Source organism: Blastomyces dermatitidis (assembly GCF_000003525.1).
Source record: "Blastomyces dermatitidis ER-3 genomic scaffold supercont1.1, whole genome shotgun sequence".
Lineage (NCBI taxonomy): Eukaryota > Fungi > Ascomycota > Eurotiomycetes > Onygenales > Ajellomycetaceae > Blastomyces > Blastomyces dermatitidis.
In genome coordinates this window covers 1,440,489-1,458,980 of record NW_025544774.1, presented here as the reverse complement: position 1 = coordinate 1,458,980, position 18,492 = coordinate 1,440,489, and the positions used below count along the sequence as shown (strand labels likewise).

General features: G+C 45.8%; 1 protein-coding gene across 2 annotated transcripts; it reads left to right on the top strand.

Moving 5' to 3' along the window:
* Positions 1-7: 7 nt before the first annotated feature.
* On the top strand, positions 8-17,232 carry BDCG_00257. 2 transcript variants are annotated; one of them, XM_045415777.1, is made up of 11 exons: positions 8-142; positions 214-228; positions 370-961; positions 1,026-5,052; positions 5,114-5,362; positions 5,440-5,624; positions 5,677-8,088; positions 8,148-9,374; positions 9,438-11,472; positions 11,539-16,348; positions 16,463-17,232. In XM_045415777.1, the coding sequence occupies exons 3-10, from the start codon at positions 665-667 to the stop codon at positions 14,493-14,495; spliced, it is 13,389 nt and encodes a 4,462-aa protein (XP_045279086.1). In that variant the 5' UTR covers positions 8-142; positions 214-228; positions 370-664; the 3' UTR covers positions 14,496-16,348; positions 16,463-17,232. The 2 variants fall into 2 exon arrangements, with proteins under 2 accessions (XP_045279086.1, XP_045279087.1); XM_045415778.1 differs by having other exon boundaries at positions 20-228; positions 373-961; positions 16,463-16,910.
* The last annotated feature ends 1,260 nt before the right edge of the window (positions 17,233-18,492 follow it).

Here is an 18,492-nt window from a genome sequence, read left to right as displayed (position 1 = left end):
GTCCCGACCACCACAACCACCATAACTCGACTGACCACGGGGACAGCGAATGGCGCGGAATATCCACCTATTGGGATATAGGCCAAACTATAGAACGAAGGCTGTCAGCACGATACCCCTCTCTCTCCTGACCGAAGAGTTGGTATGATCTCGCCCTTCGACAGTCATTGCATGTTCAAATCATTGATTGACATTCTGTCGGGCGCTGGACAGTTTCCAGACATTCAAGTAAGTGGACCCCTTGGACCACCATGTTATGACTTAAATTTTGATCCTGCTTGTGGATACATTCCAGAGAATTCTCCATACGATGCCGGTTCCATCCATCAAGCTTATTTCAATGTTCCGGTGGAGCCTAACGAAATGCAGTAGGAACCCCTCTTCCAGATAACATACGCGAAGAGAATATTCTATTTCAAGAGACGGTGGCCCCGTCTACGGTGAAAAACATCGACATACTTCCTTGAAATGGGGGGAAGATTACCCTAGATATCGGTCTAAAGACGTTTAAACAATCCCCGCGCTAGCCAAGGATTTGCGAGCTGATGGTTTATCTCTGAGTATAATCATATATTACTTTGAGATATATTTGGCCAGCTGGGTTGTTTGATAGTTTTTTTTTTCTTACTAGCAACAAATCCTGCGTGCTTGCCTTTCCAAGGCCATGGATCCTACGTTAGACGGGAGATATACAAGCTTCCCTGCGCTTGACTATGGCCAGGAAGAGGTACCAAGCAGCATAGCTATCTCCTGGAACGTTGGAAACTGCCAATTGGCAGTGGATGTGCTTATTCTTTCATGGGCTTCCCTGCTTAAGTCCGTGACTGGCCATGAATGCCCAACGTTTTGTTTGGATGGCCAATCAATAAAGGCAGATCTGGATGCAGGAACCTTCCAAACTGTCCACCTAGATAGATGGGTACAAGGCGAGCGGAGTTATACAGGGATATTTACTACGAATGCAAGATATTATCGTTCTTCCACGTTCTTTATACCCAGATCCCATCAGCTAACTGGGATTTCAGTTATCGTTACCCCCGTCCGGCTGCAATCTGGTAGTGACATACGACCCCAAGCAATCCGGTGGGCGTGTCATATCGACAAGATGCACGAGTACCCGTTATCTAACCCAGATTAGTCGACAACTGACATCAATTATTCGTAAACGTCTCAACTCTAAACTAGAAGATTCGCAATCCGCTGATGACAACCCTGAGCTTTCCATCTTGAATCCGACACCCGAGCTTATTTCCGGACCGCAGCTTCTTCATGATCTTGTCCGATCCGAAGGACATGGAAGTAACTCGGCGATAGACTTCCTCAACGCTGATAAGACAAAGAGCAATCTGTCATTCGAATTGCTTCATCTCCATTCAACTGCGTTGTCCTTACGTCTGGCAGATATTCTGAAATCCCTCCCTGACCCACGCAAGCGAAACCCAGTAATTCCAGTACTTATACCCCAATCCGTCGATCTCTATATAGCCTGGTTGGCTATATTGAAAGTGGGGGCTGCAGTATGCCCACTCAGCCTGGACGCCCCTCCAGAGCGAGTCAACTTTATCGCGAATGATGTTTGCGCAGACATCATAGTTACTACACGACCATTGGCTGGTAGATTGACACATCTTAACAAACCTATCCGTATCATCATATCGGAAGATACTGATATCAACACGGCCGAAATCGAAAAGTTCCAACCTCCTAAAATACTGACCGATGACGTTGCATATCTGGAATACACGTCTGGCTCCACAGGTCTTCCTAAAGGCGTTGCTGTTTCACATCGTGCTGCTACACAATCACTACTCGCGCATGACAAATGGATTCCGCCCTTCAGAAGATTCTTACAGTTTGCCTCCCCATCCTTTGACGTGTCCATATTTGAGATCTTCTTTCCCTGGTTTCGTGGCGCGACGCTTGTTGGTTGCGATCGGAATTTAATGCTAGGCGATCTGCCGCGAATTATAACGGAACTAGATGTGGATGCAGCCGAGCTCACCCCAACCGTCGCCGGGGAATTACTCCAGAAAAGATCCGCTGTTCCATGTCTAAAGGTACTATTAACGATCGGAGAGATGCTAACCAGGCATGTGGTTGATGAATTCGGGTCCTCAGCCGATAATGACGGCATTCTTTATGCGATGTATGGCCCAACGGAAGCCGCGATTCATTGCACTCTTGCTCCAAGGATCTTAGCTGAATCGCGGGTTGGAAATATTGGTGTTCCACTCCAGACAGTGTCCTCTTTCATTATTTCCCCGGAGTCTCCTGGTTACCATTCTAGAGATGAACTTCATATTCTTCCGGTTGGCCATATTGGCGAGCTTGCGGTTGGTGGTCCTCAGCTTGCAGAAGGTTATATAAATCGTGATGAGGAAACTAAGAAGGCCTTTTTGGTGACCGAAAAGTATGGGAGGATATACCGCACTGGTGACATGGCCCGTTTGAATCCATCTGGAGAATTGGAGTGCCTAGGAAGAATCACGACCGGCCAAGTGAAACTTAGGGGACAACGCGTTGAGCTTGGAGAAATCGAACGGATCATCTGCAGAGTTCCTGGCATTCGAAGTGTTGTGGTTGGTATATTGGAAAGTATTTTGGTCGCTTTTGTGTCTGTCAACGAGTCCTTTCCAGGGGTAAATGAAATACACCAGATGTGTCGCAAGTGGTTGCCCAAATTTATGGTACCTGGCGATGTCGAACTCCTAGATCACCTCCCCAGGCTTGCGTCGGGGAAAGTCGATAGGACAGCTCTGGAAAGCGACTATTTTGAGCGGAGAAACTCGCAACGCACCAACTCCAAGGTGTTCGATAGTGAAGTTCAGAAAAAAGTAGCGTCATGTGTCGAAGATATTTTAAATTTAAGCATCAGCAAATCAGATAGCCTAGCTCAAGCCGGCCTTGACTCTCTTAAAGCAATTAAACTAACGTCTGTTTTGCGAAATGCCCGCATAAACATCGACGTGTTGGGAGTTCTAGAAGCCGACTCTATTCAAGGGATAGGGGCCCTGTTTCGCGGATCCAATGCTAAATCTCTAGCGACAAGCTCGGGGAAATTCGAGTCAAGTGACTGGAAAGTCGTTATGGATGCAACTTTCGATGACCTCAAGTTAAAGGGATATTTCGCAGATTTTGTGGAAGTGATTCCCTGCAGCCCTGTGCAAATGGCCATTCTCTCCGAAAGCATGCGCGATCCGAAAGCATATATGAATTGGATCGAATTGCAATTCCAAGAAGGCATCCGGATAATTGATATTAAAAACGCCTTCCAGGAGATCGGATTGCAGAACGAGATACTTAGGTCTGGCTTTATCCCCACTGGTTACCCTAGCCATCCCAACGTCCAAGTGATCTGGAATAAATTGGAGGAAGATCAGGTACAGGAAGTATCAGAATTGAGGCACCACTTCACTTTCAACATGGAATCTCCCTTAATGCGTCCATTTCACGTTGATCTCGCAGAGATCGATGGTCAAGTCCGCGCGCTCGTTCATATCCATCATGCCCTGTACGATGGATGGTCCTGGGATCACATTCTCAGTGATATTGGGACCCTTTTATCTTCGCTGACGTTAAAGCCGCGGCCACAATATCGGTTACTTACTGACTACCATTTAAACCATATCAGCGCGGAAGATCGAGAGAATGCCATCAACTACTGGCAAGGGCAAATGGAAAGCATCAAGCCGAGTTCCTGGCCAAATTTCCAGGATACATCCGACATCCCCATCGGCCTTAGAACCGTCGAACGACTCCTAGAGATAAAGGTGAGGGACCTTGACACTGCAGTGCAAAACCTTCGAGTTAGCCGCCAGACAATATTCCAAGCTGCCTTCGGTTATATTCTTAGCGCGTACATCGGGGAGCCTGATATCGTTTTTGGTTCTGTCGCTTCTGGTCGCACGCTTCCTATAGCCGATATTGAAGACATTATTGGGCCTTGTATGGCAACAAACCCTCTAAGGATTAACTTGGACCAGTTGCGCACCGTACGCGACCTCATTGGGGCAATTCACAACCTAAATCGGAATTCCCTGAAACATGGGTTCTTACCGTTGATTGATATTAAACAAGCTGCTGGAATTGACCCTGGCATTGCTTTATTCGATAGTGCATTCGTTTGGCAAGAAACCTTAAGTGGGGAACACCCCAATTCCGAATTGGTTCGGGAAGTTCAAGCCAGGGATTTCTTAGAATTCAACATGACACTTGAACTGGAAGTTAAAGGAGAATATGTGTCTGCGCGGGCCAATTTCCAACAATCGATACTTCCGGACAGCCAGGTTGATATATTTCTTCTCCAGGTGGAGCAGCTTGCATCAATCTTTATCGGCTCTCCGGAGATTCTCTTGCGAGATGTTAACGGCCACCTACCTAGTTCTACTTTATCCATCGAGAACGCTGATTATATGAAACAGACAGACTTGCCAGGCCTAGCAGATGGGGTAGAAGGATTGGCGAAGTCGGAACCAGAAAGAGTGGCTATCGAATTCCTGGACGCGTTTGACCCCTCTTTGGGCACAACAAGCATAACGAGACTGACCTTTGGTGGCATGGATGTTCGCTCGAACCAACTGGCAAATTACCTACTATCCTGTGGACTGTTACCGAATAATCTCGTTTCTATATTCCTGGAAAAATCCATCGACCTTTATATTTCCATCCTAGCCGTTATCAAAGCCGGTTGTGGTTACGTTCCAATAACTGCACAGACGCCAGTGAACCGCGTTAACACAATTATAGAAGAGGCAAAATGTTCGATTTGCATAACTGATTCACCTTTGTCACTCAAATTAGGAGAACGGCAGGACACAAAACTCATCGCTATCGATTCCATCAGACTTGATGACTTTCCAGCTACGCGCCCCGAAGTGCCCGTTTCAGATTCGTCAGTGGCCTATTGTACTTTTACCTCAGGGAGCACAGGAAAGCCGAAGGGGGTCCTTATTACGCATCGTAATTTGCAAAGCAATATAGCTATGCTATCAGAAATATACCCAAACCCACCCGGATCGAAATTACTCCAATCATGCTCCCACGCTTTTGATGGTTAGTGACTGGTCGATGCGAAATTTCTACCTACCAATCTATCCGTGCTGACTAGTCATAGTTTCTGTGTTTGAGATATTTTATTCGTTGACCAGGGGCTTGACTTTGTGCTCTGCAATCAACGATGTGCTATTCCGAGATATGGAACAGGCCATTCGGGCCATGGATGTTACCCACCTTAGCCTCACCCCAACTGTCGCAGCACTGCTTAACCCTGACAATATTCCAAAAGTCAAATTCTTAGTTACTGCTGGAGAGGCAATTACTGAGAAGGTCTTTAAGTCGTGGGCTAGCCGTGGCGTTTACCAAGGTACATTTATCTTTCCTATTTTTCGTAACTGCTTCGTTCGCATATATTGCGAGTTGCTAATTTTGTATTCTGAACAGGTTACGGCCCGAGTGAGACCACCAACATTTGCACTGTTCGTCCTAATCTCCAGCCAACCGATTTTATAAACAATATTGGACCGCCGTTCAAAAACACCTCCGCCTTCGTGATTTCTGAAGAGAAAGATTTTCAATTGCTCCCTAGAGGTGCTGTTGGTGAATTTTGCTTCGGTGGCGATCAAGTCGTGAGTTATTCTACTTTAATCCGTTTCATTATGCTTGCTCACAGTCGAACAGGGGTCCGGGTATCTTAATATGCCAGATCTCACAAGGAGTAAATTTATTGAACATCCTCAATACGGAAAAGTATACAGATCTGGTGATTTTGGACGCATGCTTCCTGACGGATCACTATCATTTACAGGCCGCAGAGACGATCAAGTTAAGTTACGGGGTCAACGCATCGAGTTGGGTGAAATTAATCGTGTCCTGTTAGAGGATCGGGAAGTTGACGACTGCACAACATTCATTATTGCGGATACTCTAAATCAACAGCAGCAGTTAATCTGCTTCTGGGTGCCGGCAGCGCACCCTGGCGAGAAGTGTGCAGCTCTCAAGGATCGGTCTAAAATTCTCAAACTATTTGATCACATTAGTACCAGACTTCCAGAGTACATGATTCCGTCCATGCTCATCCCGATCCGAGCTGTACCGATGACGACGTCTGGAAAAATTGATAAAACAGAGCTTCTAAAGCATTTCCGGACATTAGATCCAGAGACCTTACACTTGTCCTCCTCCGTGACAGAAGCCTTCAGTGATAAACGCAAATTCTCAGACGCCGAGACAAGAATCGCGGAAGCTGTGGCTAAAGTTACTTTGACACCACAGACAGATATCGCCCTTCACACTTCGTTCTACAGCCTAGGCTTAAATTCAATCTCAGCAATATCTCTGTCAAAACATCTTCAACTAAGTGGCTTGGGACGGATAGATGTTTCGGTAATTATGAGATATAACACCGTGTATCGCCTGTCCAGGATTATTGGGGAGAGCGTTCAGCTAGCCAAGAAAAAAAGCTTGCCAAATGTTCGGGCATTATTCTCTGACGTATTTGTGGGTCAAATTAGAAAGAAGGTCGAAAGTTTCGGCTGCCAGATTCGAAAGATATTGCCGTGCACACCCTTACAAGAAGCGATGCTCATGCAAACAAGCAGTGAAAACTCCACGGCTTACTACAATCATCTCCTTTTCGAGGTTAAGGATGTTAAAAAATTAAGGGATGCGTGGGACTCGATGGTCCGGAGGCACGACATTCTTCGCTCCTATTTCGCTTCCACAGACCATTCTCGGTTTACTTTTGCGCAGATTGTTTTGGATTCGATAGATCCGCCCTGGAATGAAATCAGCACGAAAATTAAGGGACTCGATGACCAAATCGAAGAGCAAAAACGTAGACTCATACAAGGCGAAGGAAATATCCTGCCATATTCATTGACGGTGCTTCGAATCGCTGAAAGCGGAAACTACCTATTTCTGTTCCTAATACACCATGCGCTATACGACGGCGAAGCTATGGCGCAGCTTCTGGAACAAATCGAGCTCGTTATGTCTGGGGCTAGCTTGCCCTCCATCGTTCCTTTTGATCTATATCTTGAGCAGATGGTAGGAATGGATATAGAAGAAACTGACCGATTCTGGCGGCCACTTCTCTCGAATTTTTCTCCGTCTCACCTCCTTGATCCACGCCATCGCCCAACTCGCAGTAGGTCAAGGGTATTTCGCACGGTCGAGAGTAATTTTGATACCCCTCTTAATAAAGTTATGGAAATTTGCAGAGGAGTCTCGGTAACTCTTCTCACTGCCGTTCAAGCGGCATGGTCGAAACTGCTATTATCATATACCCAAAAGCCTGATATCTGTTTTGGAAACGTGTTTAGTTGCCGGAGCATCCCTGTGGATGGGGCGGAGCGCATCGTCGGCCCGTGCTTCAATACACTTCCCATACGAATTAAAGTGAACTCGAATACAGTGAACGTAGATCTTGCTAGGAATCTGCAACAATATAATGCATCGGTTATACCCTATCAATTAACATCTCTTCGCCGCCTACAATCAACATTCAGTCACAACAATTCTCAACTGTTCGATACGATAGTTCTTTTACAAAAGAGCCCTCGCCCTTTGAATGATAAAATATGGAAACTGGTTGAAGAAAAGGGAGACATGGACTTCCCCCTTGTCTGTGAAATTGTTCCTAATAACGAACTTGACACTTTGAGGATAATTCTTTATTACGATGACGCCCAATTCTGTTTAGAAGATATGAATGTTATCCTTCGCGGTTTCACAGCAGCCCTTCAAAATATGCTCCTCTACCCGTCAGGTAGAGCTCTGGATTCAAGTATTCTTCGTCCTGGCCTTCCGTCCTTCGTACATGAATTACGCCAACGCCTAACACGGGCCGAAAAAGAGATTGAGAGGCCAGGCTCTGTCGAGGATGAGGAACACCGTTTAAGCTATGATGCAGAGTCTCCCCAGATCCGACAAGTCCAGGAGGTGCTATCGAGTTTGTCGAATATCGAACACAAACACATTAAACACCACACCACCATATTCCAATTGGGACTCGATAGTATAAATGCTGTGCAGATATCTGCTCGATTGAAAGTTCTTGGATATGATATAACTGTGAACGACGTTCTTGAGGTGATTTATTTTCAATCTCATCTCTCTTTCCCTCGACCATTTTACTAACGGGATGTTAGAATCCTTCCGTGGGCGAGCTTGCTTCCCTTTTTGCGCGACAGAAGGATATTAGCGATGATAATCTTCTATCATTTGACTTCAAGTCTTTTCAAACTCGCCATTGGTCGACTGTTTCCCAGCAAATAGGCGTACCAGAAAAATGCGTAGAGTCAATTCGTCCATGTACTCCTGTACAATCCGGAATGTTGGCTCTGTTTATACAGTCCGAGGGCGACCTGTATTTTAATCATTTAATCCTGGAATCAACCATTCCCATTGATTCACAGACGCTCAAGGCAGCATGGACTACGTTAACAGAGATTCATGAAATACTTAGGGCAGGTTTTACTCACGTTAATGATGAAGAGGTTCCCTTCGCAATGATCACTTACCGAAGCGGGGCATTTGAGCTTCCATGGACTGAAGTAGAGGACCTCACGGTTAAGGGGCGTCAAAAATCGTCGGACAGAGAGCGAATCTTGAAGAATGCATTCTCACATCTTCATCGGCCGCCGTGGCATGTATCGGTACAACAATGTCAATTGAATGTATTATTACAGTTCTCGGCTCTTCACTCCTTGTACGATGGCCAGTCCCTAAATTTGCTTGTTTCGGATCTTTCCAAATTACTCAAGGGGGAGCTACTAGCTCCAGTGATTCCGATTTTACCAGTTCAGGATTATATTATTTCTGCAAGTAACAAGGCCCATAAAGACTTGGAATGTGAAACCTTCTGGAAAGAATTTGGCAAGGACCTCTGTATCACAAAGTTCCCTGACTTAAACCCACTGCATGAAGAAAAGGAGGTGCATGTGTTGGTTAAGCCGTGCTCGAAAACCCTCCAGTCCTTACAAGAGGGTTGCAGAGCTGCTGGTGTCACTCTTCAAGCTGCTGGACAAGCTGCTTGGGCTCGAATATTGGCATCCTACACTGGGGAGAGCAGAGTTACGTTTGGCCTTGTGTTATCTGGACGAAATACCTCCGAAGAAGCCCAGAGAGCTGTGTTTCCGTGCCTAACAACCGTTCCATCATCGTACAATATCGATGGTACTAATAGAGACCTACTAGAGCGTGTGATGGAGCTGGATGCATCATTGGTAAAATATCAGTTTACCCCATTGTCAAAGATTTACCAGTTGGTAGGATCTGGATCATCGCTCTTCGATTCGATATTTGTGTTTCAAAAATACTCGTCGACAGCTGAGAACAATATCTGGAAAATTTACGATGAAGATGCCAGAACTAATGTAAGAATGTCTACTCCTGTCCTATCAACAGGCTACAATTTTTGAAGCTAACGTGACGCTCAGTACCCAATCTCAGTCGAACTAATACTTAGAGGTGGGAGGCTTGAATTTCAGCTCACATTTGAGACCGATATTTTACCAGAACGTCAAGCTGAAATTCTCTTGAGACAGCTTGATTGTCTTTTGATTCATACTCTTTTCTCTCTCGATTCAGCCTGTACTCACCTTCCAAGCGGTGAGAGCAAGGATCTCCTATCAGCCATCGCAGCGAAGGAGTCCAGAATTCCGTCCCCCATTAAGCTGGTGCATCAATTTGTTGAAGTACAAGCTCTAGAATCTCCTTCAAAAATAGCTCTTGAGTTCGCATCCAAAATTCGTGGGACGAAAGGACTTGTCAAGCGAATATGGACATACAAGGAGTTCAACGACATCAGCAATCGATACGCTAGGTTACTACAAAGGAACGGCGCGTCCCCAGGAAATTTCATCGGGATTTGTTTCGATAAATGCCCCGAGGCATATTTTGCGATATTGGCCATACTGAAAATTGGCTGCGCGTATGTTGCTCTCGATCCTGGGGCTCCAGAGGCGCGGAAAAAGTTCATTTTGGACGATTCAGGCGCAAAACTATTACTTTCCACGACAGAGAAGGAAAATGAACTGAAAGGTTTACCTGTTTTATTTTTGGATCGCCTGGGGATATTGGACGGGATTCGATCTCAGCCTCCAGTTTTAGAAGAGGAGATACAAGCAGAGGACTGCTGCTACTGCCTATACACGTCCGGAACGACGGGCACTCCGAAGGGTTGCGAAATAACGCATGACAACGTTATACAGGCAATGCTCGCTTTCCAAAGACTATTCGACGGCCACTGGGATGAGACATCTCGGTGGTTGCAATTTGCAGCGTTCCATTTTGATGTCAGCGTTTTAGAACAGTACTGGAGTTGGAGCGTTGGAATATGCGTAACATCATGTCCCAGAGACACTTTGTTTGCAGACATGGCCGGCACTATTCGGGAACTTGAGATCACGCATATTGACTTGACACCCAGTTTGGCACGCTTGCTTGACCCAGACGAGGTTCCCTCACTCCGTCGGGGCGTTTTTATCACTGGCGGAGAGCAGCTTAAACAAGAAATTCTCGAAGCTTGGGGTGAATACGGTGTGATATACAATGGATATGGGCCAACGGAGGTAACTATCGGCTGCACGATGCTCCCTCGAGTGCCGCAAAATGGCAAGCCGTCAAATATTGGTCCACAATTCGACAATGTCGGCAGCATTGTGTGCAAGCCAGGAACCACGATACCAGTTCTACGGGGCGGAGTAGGGGAGCTCTGCGTATCAGGAGGCCTTGTTGGGCGAGGCTACCTTAACCGACCTCAACTCACGCAAGAAAAGTTTCAATATTTGAGAGCATTGGGCGAGCGGATTTATCGCACTGGAGACCTAGTGCGCCTTCTCTTTGATGGCAGCTTTTGCTTTCTTGGGCGAATTGATGACCAGGTCAAACTCCGTGGCCAACGGCTTGAAATTAGGGAGATTAACCAAGTTATTTCCAGTGCTGCAGAGGAAGTGGAGGAAGTCGTTACAATGGTTCTAAAACACCCAAGTCAGTCTAGAGAGCAGCTTGTGTCATTCTTCACCACAAATACGTCGAGAGGGCCAGATAAATTGACCGCACGAATCGACTTCGATCCTCTAATGAATAAAATTCTATCGGTAGTCAATCAAGTATGCCATAAAATGCTCCCAGGTTATATGGTTCCGACGCATATTCTTCCTGTTACCGCTTTCCCCTTAAATGCAAATAATAAAATAGACCAGAGACATCTTAAAGGAATCTATGAGGATATGACATTGGAGGAGATGCAACACCTATCTTCGCAGACTCGAAACCATTCCCAGACACTCTCGAAGGACGTATATACAATAATGGGTCTGATATCTAAAATTACTGGAATAGAGATCTCCGGGATCTCACCGTGGTCAAGCATATTTGAACTTGGATTAGATTCCATTTCCGCCATCTCATTTTCCAGACTTTTGAGAGATTCGGGATTTAAGGAAGCTCAACCGTCTTTGTTAATGAAAAGTTAGTATCTTTGCAACAGCCATGTATACTCCTATTAATTTTGCTCTTAATACTAACCTTAAACAGATTCTACGATCGTGGCACTCACTGATGCATTGAAACGAACCACGGCCGGTGACATTACCAAAAAGGCGTTGTATCGAAAAACTAGACAACGGATTACAGCATTCGCCCATAGGAATCTTGCGCTAGTTGCCCGCGAACTGGGGATTCCATTAGCATCCATCGAAGGAGTGGCTCCTTGTACGCCGCTACAAGAGGGTATGATATATCGATTTATAGAAACCCAGAGGCCGGTCTACTTTACAAACTTCAATTTCGAATTGGCGCCGGCCGTTGAGGTTGATCGCCTCAAACATGCGTGGCTTAAAGCTCAACGTACTGTACAAATACTCCGAACGAAGTTTGCATTAACGGCTGGCCACTATTCCCAGGCTGTTCTCAAAGAAGATGATTTTCCGTGGTTTGAATTAACCGCTGTCGATGATATTGAAGTTGAAAAAGTTGCCAACGGCCGATACAAGGAATGGCGCGATCAGCCCGCAAACCTCACTGGGAGAGTTTGGGAAGCTGGTGTCATCATAGGGCCAGGGAGGAGGTGGATGTCGTTGAACATTTTCCATGGATTATACGATGGGAACTCTTTGCCCCTTCTATTAAATATCGTATCACAAGCATATGATGACCGAACGAGCGCTCCAGAGACGCCACCATATCTTGAATGCCTGGCTCAGGGCCCGTTATGCAAGCTACCAAAAGCAAAAGAGTTTTGGCTTCAACATCTTAAGGGTCCTCCAAAACCCCTACTATTTATAAGCGGCACACATGGAGATGGCCCATTGGTTGCAACACTAGAAATCGGAGGATTAACCCAACTTGAGACTTTAAGACGAAAGCTCGATGTACTAGAGCAATCCGTATTCTTAGCTTGCTGGCTTCGCGTCCTTGAAGCCCATCTCAAGCTCATTCCGACAGTGGGCGTCATTGTGTCAGGCAGGGCGCTCGATTTTAAAGAAACCCAGGATATCATTGGACCACTGTTCAATACCCTTCCCTGTAATATACCATGTTCCAATATCTCCTCCATGGCTGATTTGGTGAAATCATGCCATGAATATTATGTCTCCACGCTCCAATATCAACATACTTCGATCAGAGATATTATGAAATGGATGCAGCGAAAATCTGGAACACCCCTCTTCGACAATCTTTTTGTGTTTCAACGGGAACCCGCCGATAAAGGTGGCTCGGCACACTCACTGTGGTCATCGATAACTTCGCAGGCTGAACCTGACTATCCAGTGGCTCTTGAGGTGCAACGGAACCAGAATGGCTCTCTGACGGTAACTCTTGTCACACAAACTGATATTCTTACGCCTGAAACTACACAACAGTTAACGTTGCAATTCCGTGACATACTAGCTAACTTCCTGGATAATCCGTCCAGCAAGCTCCAGCTTGCGGCACATGAATCGAGGGACTCCAAAATGGTAACTCGTTCTGGTGCTGACAATACTGAACCTCCTATCAACGAGTCCCTCTCCAGTGGCTCGTTCCATCCTTTTGAGTGGACGGCTATGGCATCTCGGCTTCGTGAAGAGATTGCCTCTCTTGCCAATGTTGAAGCCCTCACAATTCAGGAATCCACTTCGATTTTCGAAGTTGGTTTAGATAGTATTGACGCCATACAACTGTCTTCCCGCCTGGCAAACGCTGGCATCAGAGTAACAGTTACTGCGATTATGCGTGGCCAAACCATTAAGAGCATTGTGCGTAACATGGAATTAGACGAGCTGAACGGAGTGGTCAAACCACAGACGTCGATAGAAGCTCTGGAACTCGAACTTTGGAATTACTTTGAAAATGACGGATATGATCTAACTGGAATCGAACACATCTGGCCAGCTACTCCTCTTCAAGAAGCGATGGTCGCTGAAATGGTCTCCTCTAGCTTCAATCGCTACTTTAATCATGACATACTCGAGATTAAGGACGATGTGGACATCGATAAGCTCAAAGGGGCCTGGCAGCAGGTTGTTGATGCCAATGCTATCTTTCGAACCTCGTTCATTGAGGTCTCTGACCATAGCTTCCCATCTACCTACGCGCAATTTGTCTATGCTCCTGGGGTACCAATTGACTGGAGAGTGATCAACACGAACGGTAGATCCATTGATACTATATTAAAAGACGAGAAGCAAAAAGCGGCTGCTACCTTTGGCACGAGACAGCCGCTATTCAAGATCCAACTATTAGTCTCGGAAATCTCAGGACGAGAAAGGCGCTTGATCCTTTCAATGCCCCATGCGATGTACGATGGCTGGTCATTAGATCTTCTCAATGAGGATATAGCGACTTGTTACTCTGGTCGACCCCTCAATATCAGAGGATCGTGTGACAAAGCCCTAGGCCACATTCTGAACTCGACTAGTGAACTGGGCTTGCAATTCTGGAGAGGAGCTCTCAGTGGAGCTTGTCTGACTGCATTCCCGAAGCAGATAGATGCGGGAGGTGATTATTCAAAGGTTCATCGCATGGAGAAGGTTCTAGATATTCCTCGCGTAGAAGTCAGTTCTTTTTGCAAAAGCCAGGGTGTCACCCTTCAAAATCTCGGGTTAACCTGCTGGGCGCTCGTTCTCGCTGGCTATTTGGGAAGGCTCGATGTCGTTTTCGGTACTATGTTAGCGGGAAGAGATATCCCAGATGCGAATGCGGAACAAATAATGTTCCCGCTGATGAATTCAGTGGCTGTCCGCATTATCTTGCACGGGAGCCGGGCAGACATGCTAAAATATGCCCAGGAAACAATGGGCCCTATTTCTGAGCATCAGCACATCCCACTTCGAATTGCCAAGCAAGTGTCGGGCTTCGGGGGGAAGAATTTGTTTGATACCATTTCATTTTTCAGAAGAGACCGCCTCGAGACAGAAGTTTGCAAGAGCGACTATATGAGTCCGTTGGTGGCTTCTCTGATGTTGAGTACCCAGTGTGTGTTGAAATGGAAGCACTTGATAATTCCATAGCGTGGCGAGTTGCTTGTAAGGACACGGTGCTAGGGGAGCCAGATGTATTCAGGCTTCTAGACAGGGTCAACTTTGTATTCGACAACATTATCAGGCAGCCTGATAGTGAGACAATCGACTTCAACGACGATGGCATATCGATCTGCCAATGTCCTGTATTCCAAGAGCAGGATAACGATGAAGACAACAGGCCTCTTGACGATGCTGCGCGAACAGACGTGCCATTTTCTCCGCTAGAAAATGAGATTAGAGCTGTCTTGTCTTCTTTTTCTAGTGTCCCGGCAGAAGAAATTGGCAGAGATACAACGCTTTTCCATATTGGCTTGGACAGTATCAGTGCCATTAAAGTGGCAGCCCTGTTGAAAAAGAAAGGCATCATACTTTCCGTAAGCGATATGCTGAGAGCTGGTACCGTTCCTAACATGGCTCAATTCGCAATGTCAAAGCAAGACGAAGCCCTCATGCAAGACCACGCCAAAATACTAGCGAAGTTATTGGAAGAAGTGGATACGAAAACACTTCTACACTCACATGGGATTAATGCACAGGATATCGAGAAAGTTATTCCCGCCACCTCTGGACAGATATATATGCTGAACGTCTATGAGAATTCTAATAGGCAACTTTTCTATCCCTGCTTCTTCTACCAGGTAGAAAATGTGGCTGTATCAAAGGAAACCATCTCAGCAGCCTGGACGTCTTTAATTAGCGAACTTCCAATCTTGCGCACGCAATTTATAGCAACAGGGGAACGGACTCTGCCCTATATCCAGGTGGTTCATAAGCATGTGGACAACACCATCATATGGCAGCAAGATCTGAAAGCCCAAAACAGTGCTATCATGGAAGCACGACCTGGCCAACGAGTACCAGTGACATTACATGCCTCACAGCAACTAGGTAAAACGATATTGATGCTTCATATCCATCATGCCCTGTACGATGCTGTTAGTCTACCTCGAATGATGAATATGCTTGCAGAACTCTGCGCCAGCCCGAAACACAGAGCCAAACCCCGGATTGCTTCCAAAGTGGACATTTCAGAGCTAGTCATCCACCAGGATATAAACTCCAGCCCACATGAACGACAAAGCTTTTGGACGAACTACCTTGCCCCTTTCGTCAATTCCGAACAGCAAAAACAAAAAGACCCGCCCTCTCCCAAAATCAAGCACTCGATCAACGTAGATATGGTGCAAACCTACCGCCAATCACTTGTGAAAGACATTGACAAACTAGAGAAACTCGGACGGTTGTACGGCGTCAATGTGCAGACCATATTTTTGGCAATTTATGCCAAAATCCACTGGTCAAAAATCAAGAATAGAGTTGATACTGGGAACGCAGACGGCTCCAGCAACCTCATCATCGGCATCTACCTCGCAAACCGCTCCCACTCCCTGGACGGCCTACCCGAACTAATCGCACCTACCCTAAACATAGTTCCCCTGCGCATTGCCCTCCAGCAAGATGCAAATGGCCAACAACAGTCCATCTTTGACCTCGCACGAAGGATCCAGGGGGACCTGCATGAAGTAAGCCGCGTGGAGCATTCGTCCGTGTCCTTGATTAATATTGCGGACTGGACTGGGGTGAAGCTGGATGCCTTTGTGAATTTTATTAAGTTGCCGGATACAATGAACGGAGTTGATGGAGGTGATGGCGGTGGTTCTGCAGAGCTTGCAGCAGAGGAGGTAGTTCGGATTGTTCCGTTGGAAGAAAGGGGAGCAGTTAACGTTGACTCCAACAGCGGTGCTAATACCTTACTGAATAATGGCCTTGGAGAAAGATCGGATTCCAACCGAACAGTACCGGAATCAGCCTCGAATGACACATATGCAGATATTTTTATGGTAAGCCCCCCAAAACCCAGGGCAAAATTACCTCGTCGTGAAAAAAAAGACGGGTGTTTCCTATCTATTTTTAGGAGATTTGTCTTTGTTAACCATACATACGCTTTACCGCAGCCCGGGATTGACGTGGAAGCCGCAATACGAGATAACGGGCTCGATGTGGGGATATTTAGCCGCGACGGCCGGATCTGCGAGACTGAAGCTGACTCCATACTTGATGAGCTACGATGCGATATAGTTGATATCATGCTGGTTGAGGAAAAGGGCCATGCGATGGCGAATTAAATTCTGTAAATTCTGGGACAGTTAATTTCCATTATTATTTTCTATGCTATTGTTTTGTATTTACTTTTGATGTTTATTGTTATTATTTGTCTCATATTTTGTTTGGTTGAAAGTACAGTAACTACTAGTTTAGAAAAACATGTTCAGCAAAGAAGTTTCGTTACACTTTGTTATTGGTTCTCTTTGATGATGACAATGATGATGGCGTGCCATGCTCCGTATACCAATGTTCAATAGCCACAGCAAAATGCATGCACTGCAAGTAAGGCATTCTTCCAGGTATTCCAGTCAAGACTAAATATAGAAATGCGGGTAAGAACCTTCATCTGTAACCATTCCTGCGTGCTTCAAATGCAGCTAATGTAGGGATCAAATGCACCTACCTGCAAGAGCCCACCAGAAGCCTCTGAATTCCTTTTTTTTTTTTTTTTTTTTTTTTTTTTTTTTTCATCAACGCTCTGTATCTTCATCAACGCTCTGTGGAACAGAACAGACAAAGCAACTCCCAGGTGTGTGCGCGCGTGTAAGTTACACATTATTGTCATTGTTTTTGGAATAAAGAGAGGTTAAAAAATATTAAAAAAAAAAAAAAAAAAAAAAAAAAAAAAAAGGGTGGAAATTTGGAAGAATAGACAAGACAGCTAGCTGCACTGTGAGCACTCATTTCGAGCACTCCAGAAACCCACGCAGAGCCAACTAAGTTACTTTTTAAGTATTTCCTGCATCAGCTAATAATGTACTGTAGCTGCCATGCTGCAAGTAAGCCAAGCTCAGTGTGTGTTCGGTGCCACGCTATTGCTTCTTCTCCTCTTTGCCCAGGTTTTCGGGATAATTGCCGGAGTGTCCATTGATTGATGGCCTTCTACTCTGTCCGTAGAGCGCAAAGGGTCCATACAATGTTGAAGCTGGCGGAAAGTTGTCGGCACCATGGCGTGGCGTGGTGAGCCGCTGTCTGAGAGGAGACAGAGCCAGGGTGTGTAAAAAAAAAAAACGACCAATGGAAAAAGGGAGGAGTAGTACTGAAGACATTTTGTCCTCCTATATGGGAATTGCGAAGGATACTAGTTGTCATGCAGGCCACATCAGGTGTTTTCTGTATGGAGGATTGAGGTATCAGCGGGCACTTGTTTCCAGATAATTTGTCGATTATTACGACAGCTCTGTGCGAGGATGTGGCGTTGCCAGAAAGCCATAGCATAGGAAGGGATGAAGCCCTTTCATCAGTTATTTATTATTGCTCGAAAAAGGACGAGCACCCACCGGGTACACACCAAACCAATAGAATGCAGCACTAATGCCGGTATTGTTGCATATCGAATTGGTTGGATTGCAGACGGGGGGGTTGGGAGAAGGCCACAGCCAGTTAAGAAAGAGAATTGTCTGGAGGTTGTTCTTGTTTCTTATTTTTCTTATTTCTTGTATCTTGTTTCTTTCTTTCATTCTTCATTCCTCTAGGCCTTTTCACGTATTATATTTATATAATATAAGGGATATTGTATTCCTGTAACTAACTAACTAGCTAGTTAACTAATCAAAGAAAATTTCTAAAGGTATTTATTTCCCCCCCCTGAACCACTGAACCATAAGAGATACAAAGGCGGTACCTCGCACCCCGCGATCATGGCTATCACTTATCGCGTACCCCTCGAGTATCTGCCATGCCCCAAGGCGCCAACCATGGTTCTTTCCGCTCACTAGTCCGGACTGGGGACTGCCAAGCCGAACGCTAGCCGTTCTGGGACATCAACAACAACGCGCCCTCCCAAATCGCGTGGACGGAAAAAGAAAGAACGAGAAATGAAACAACAGAACAACAGCCTTCATCCATTATTCCATTCCTCTTCTCCCTCCCTCATCCC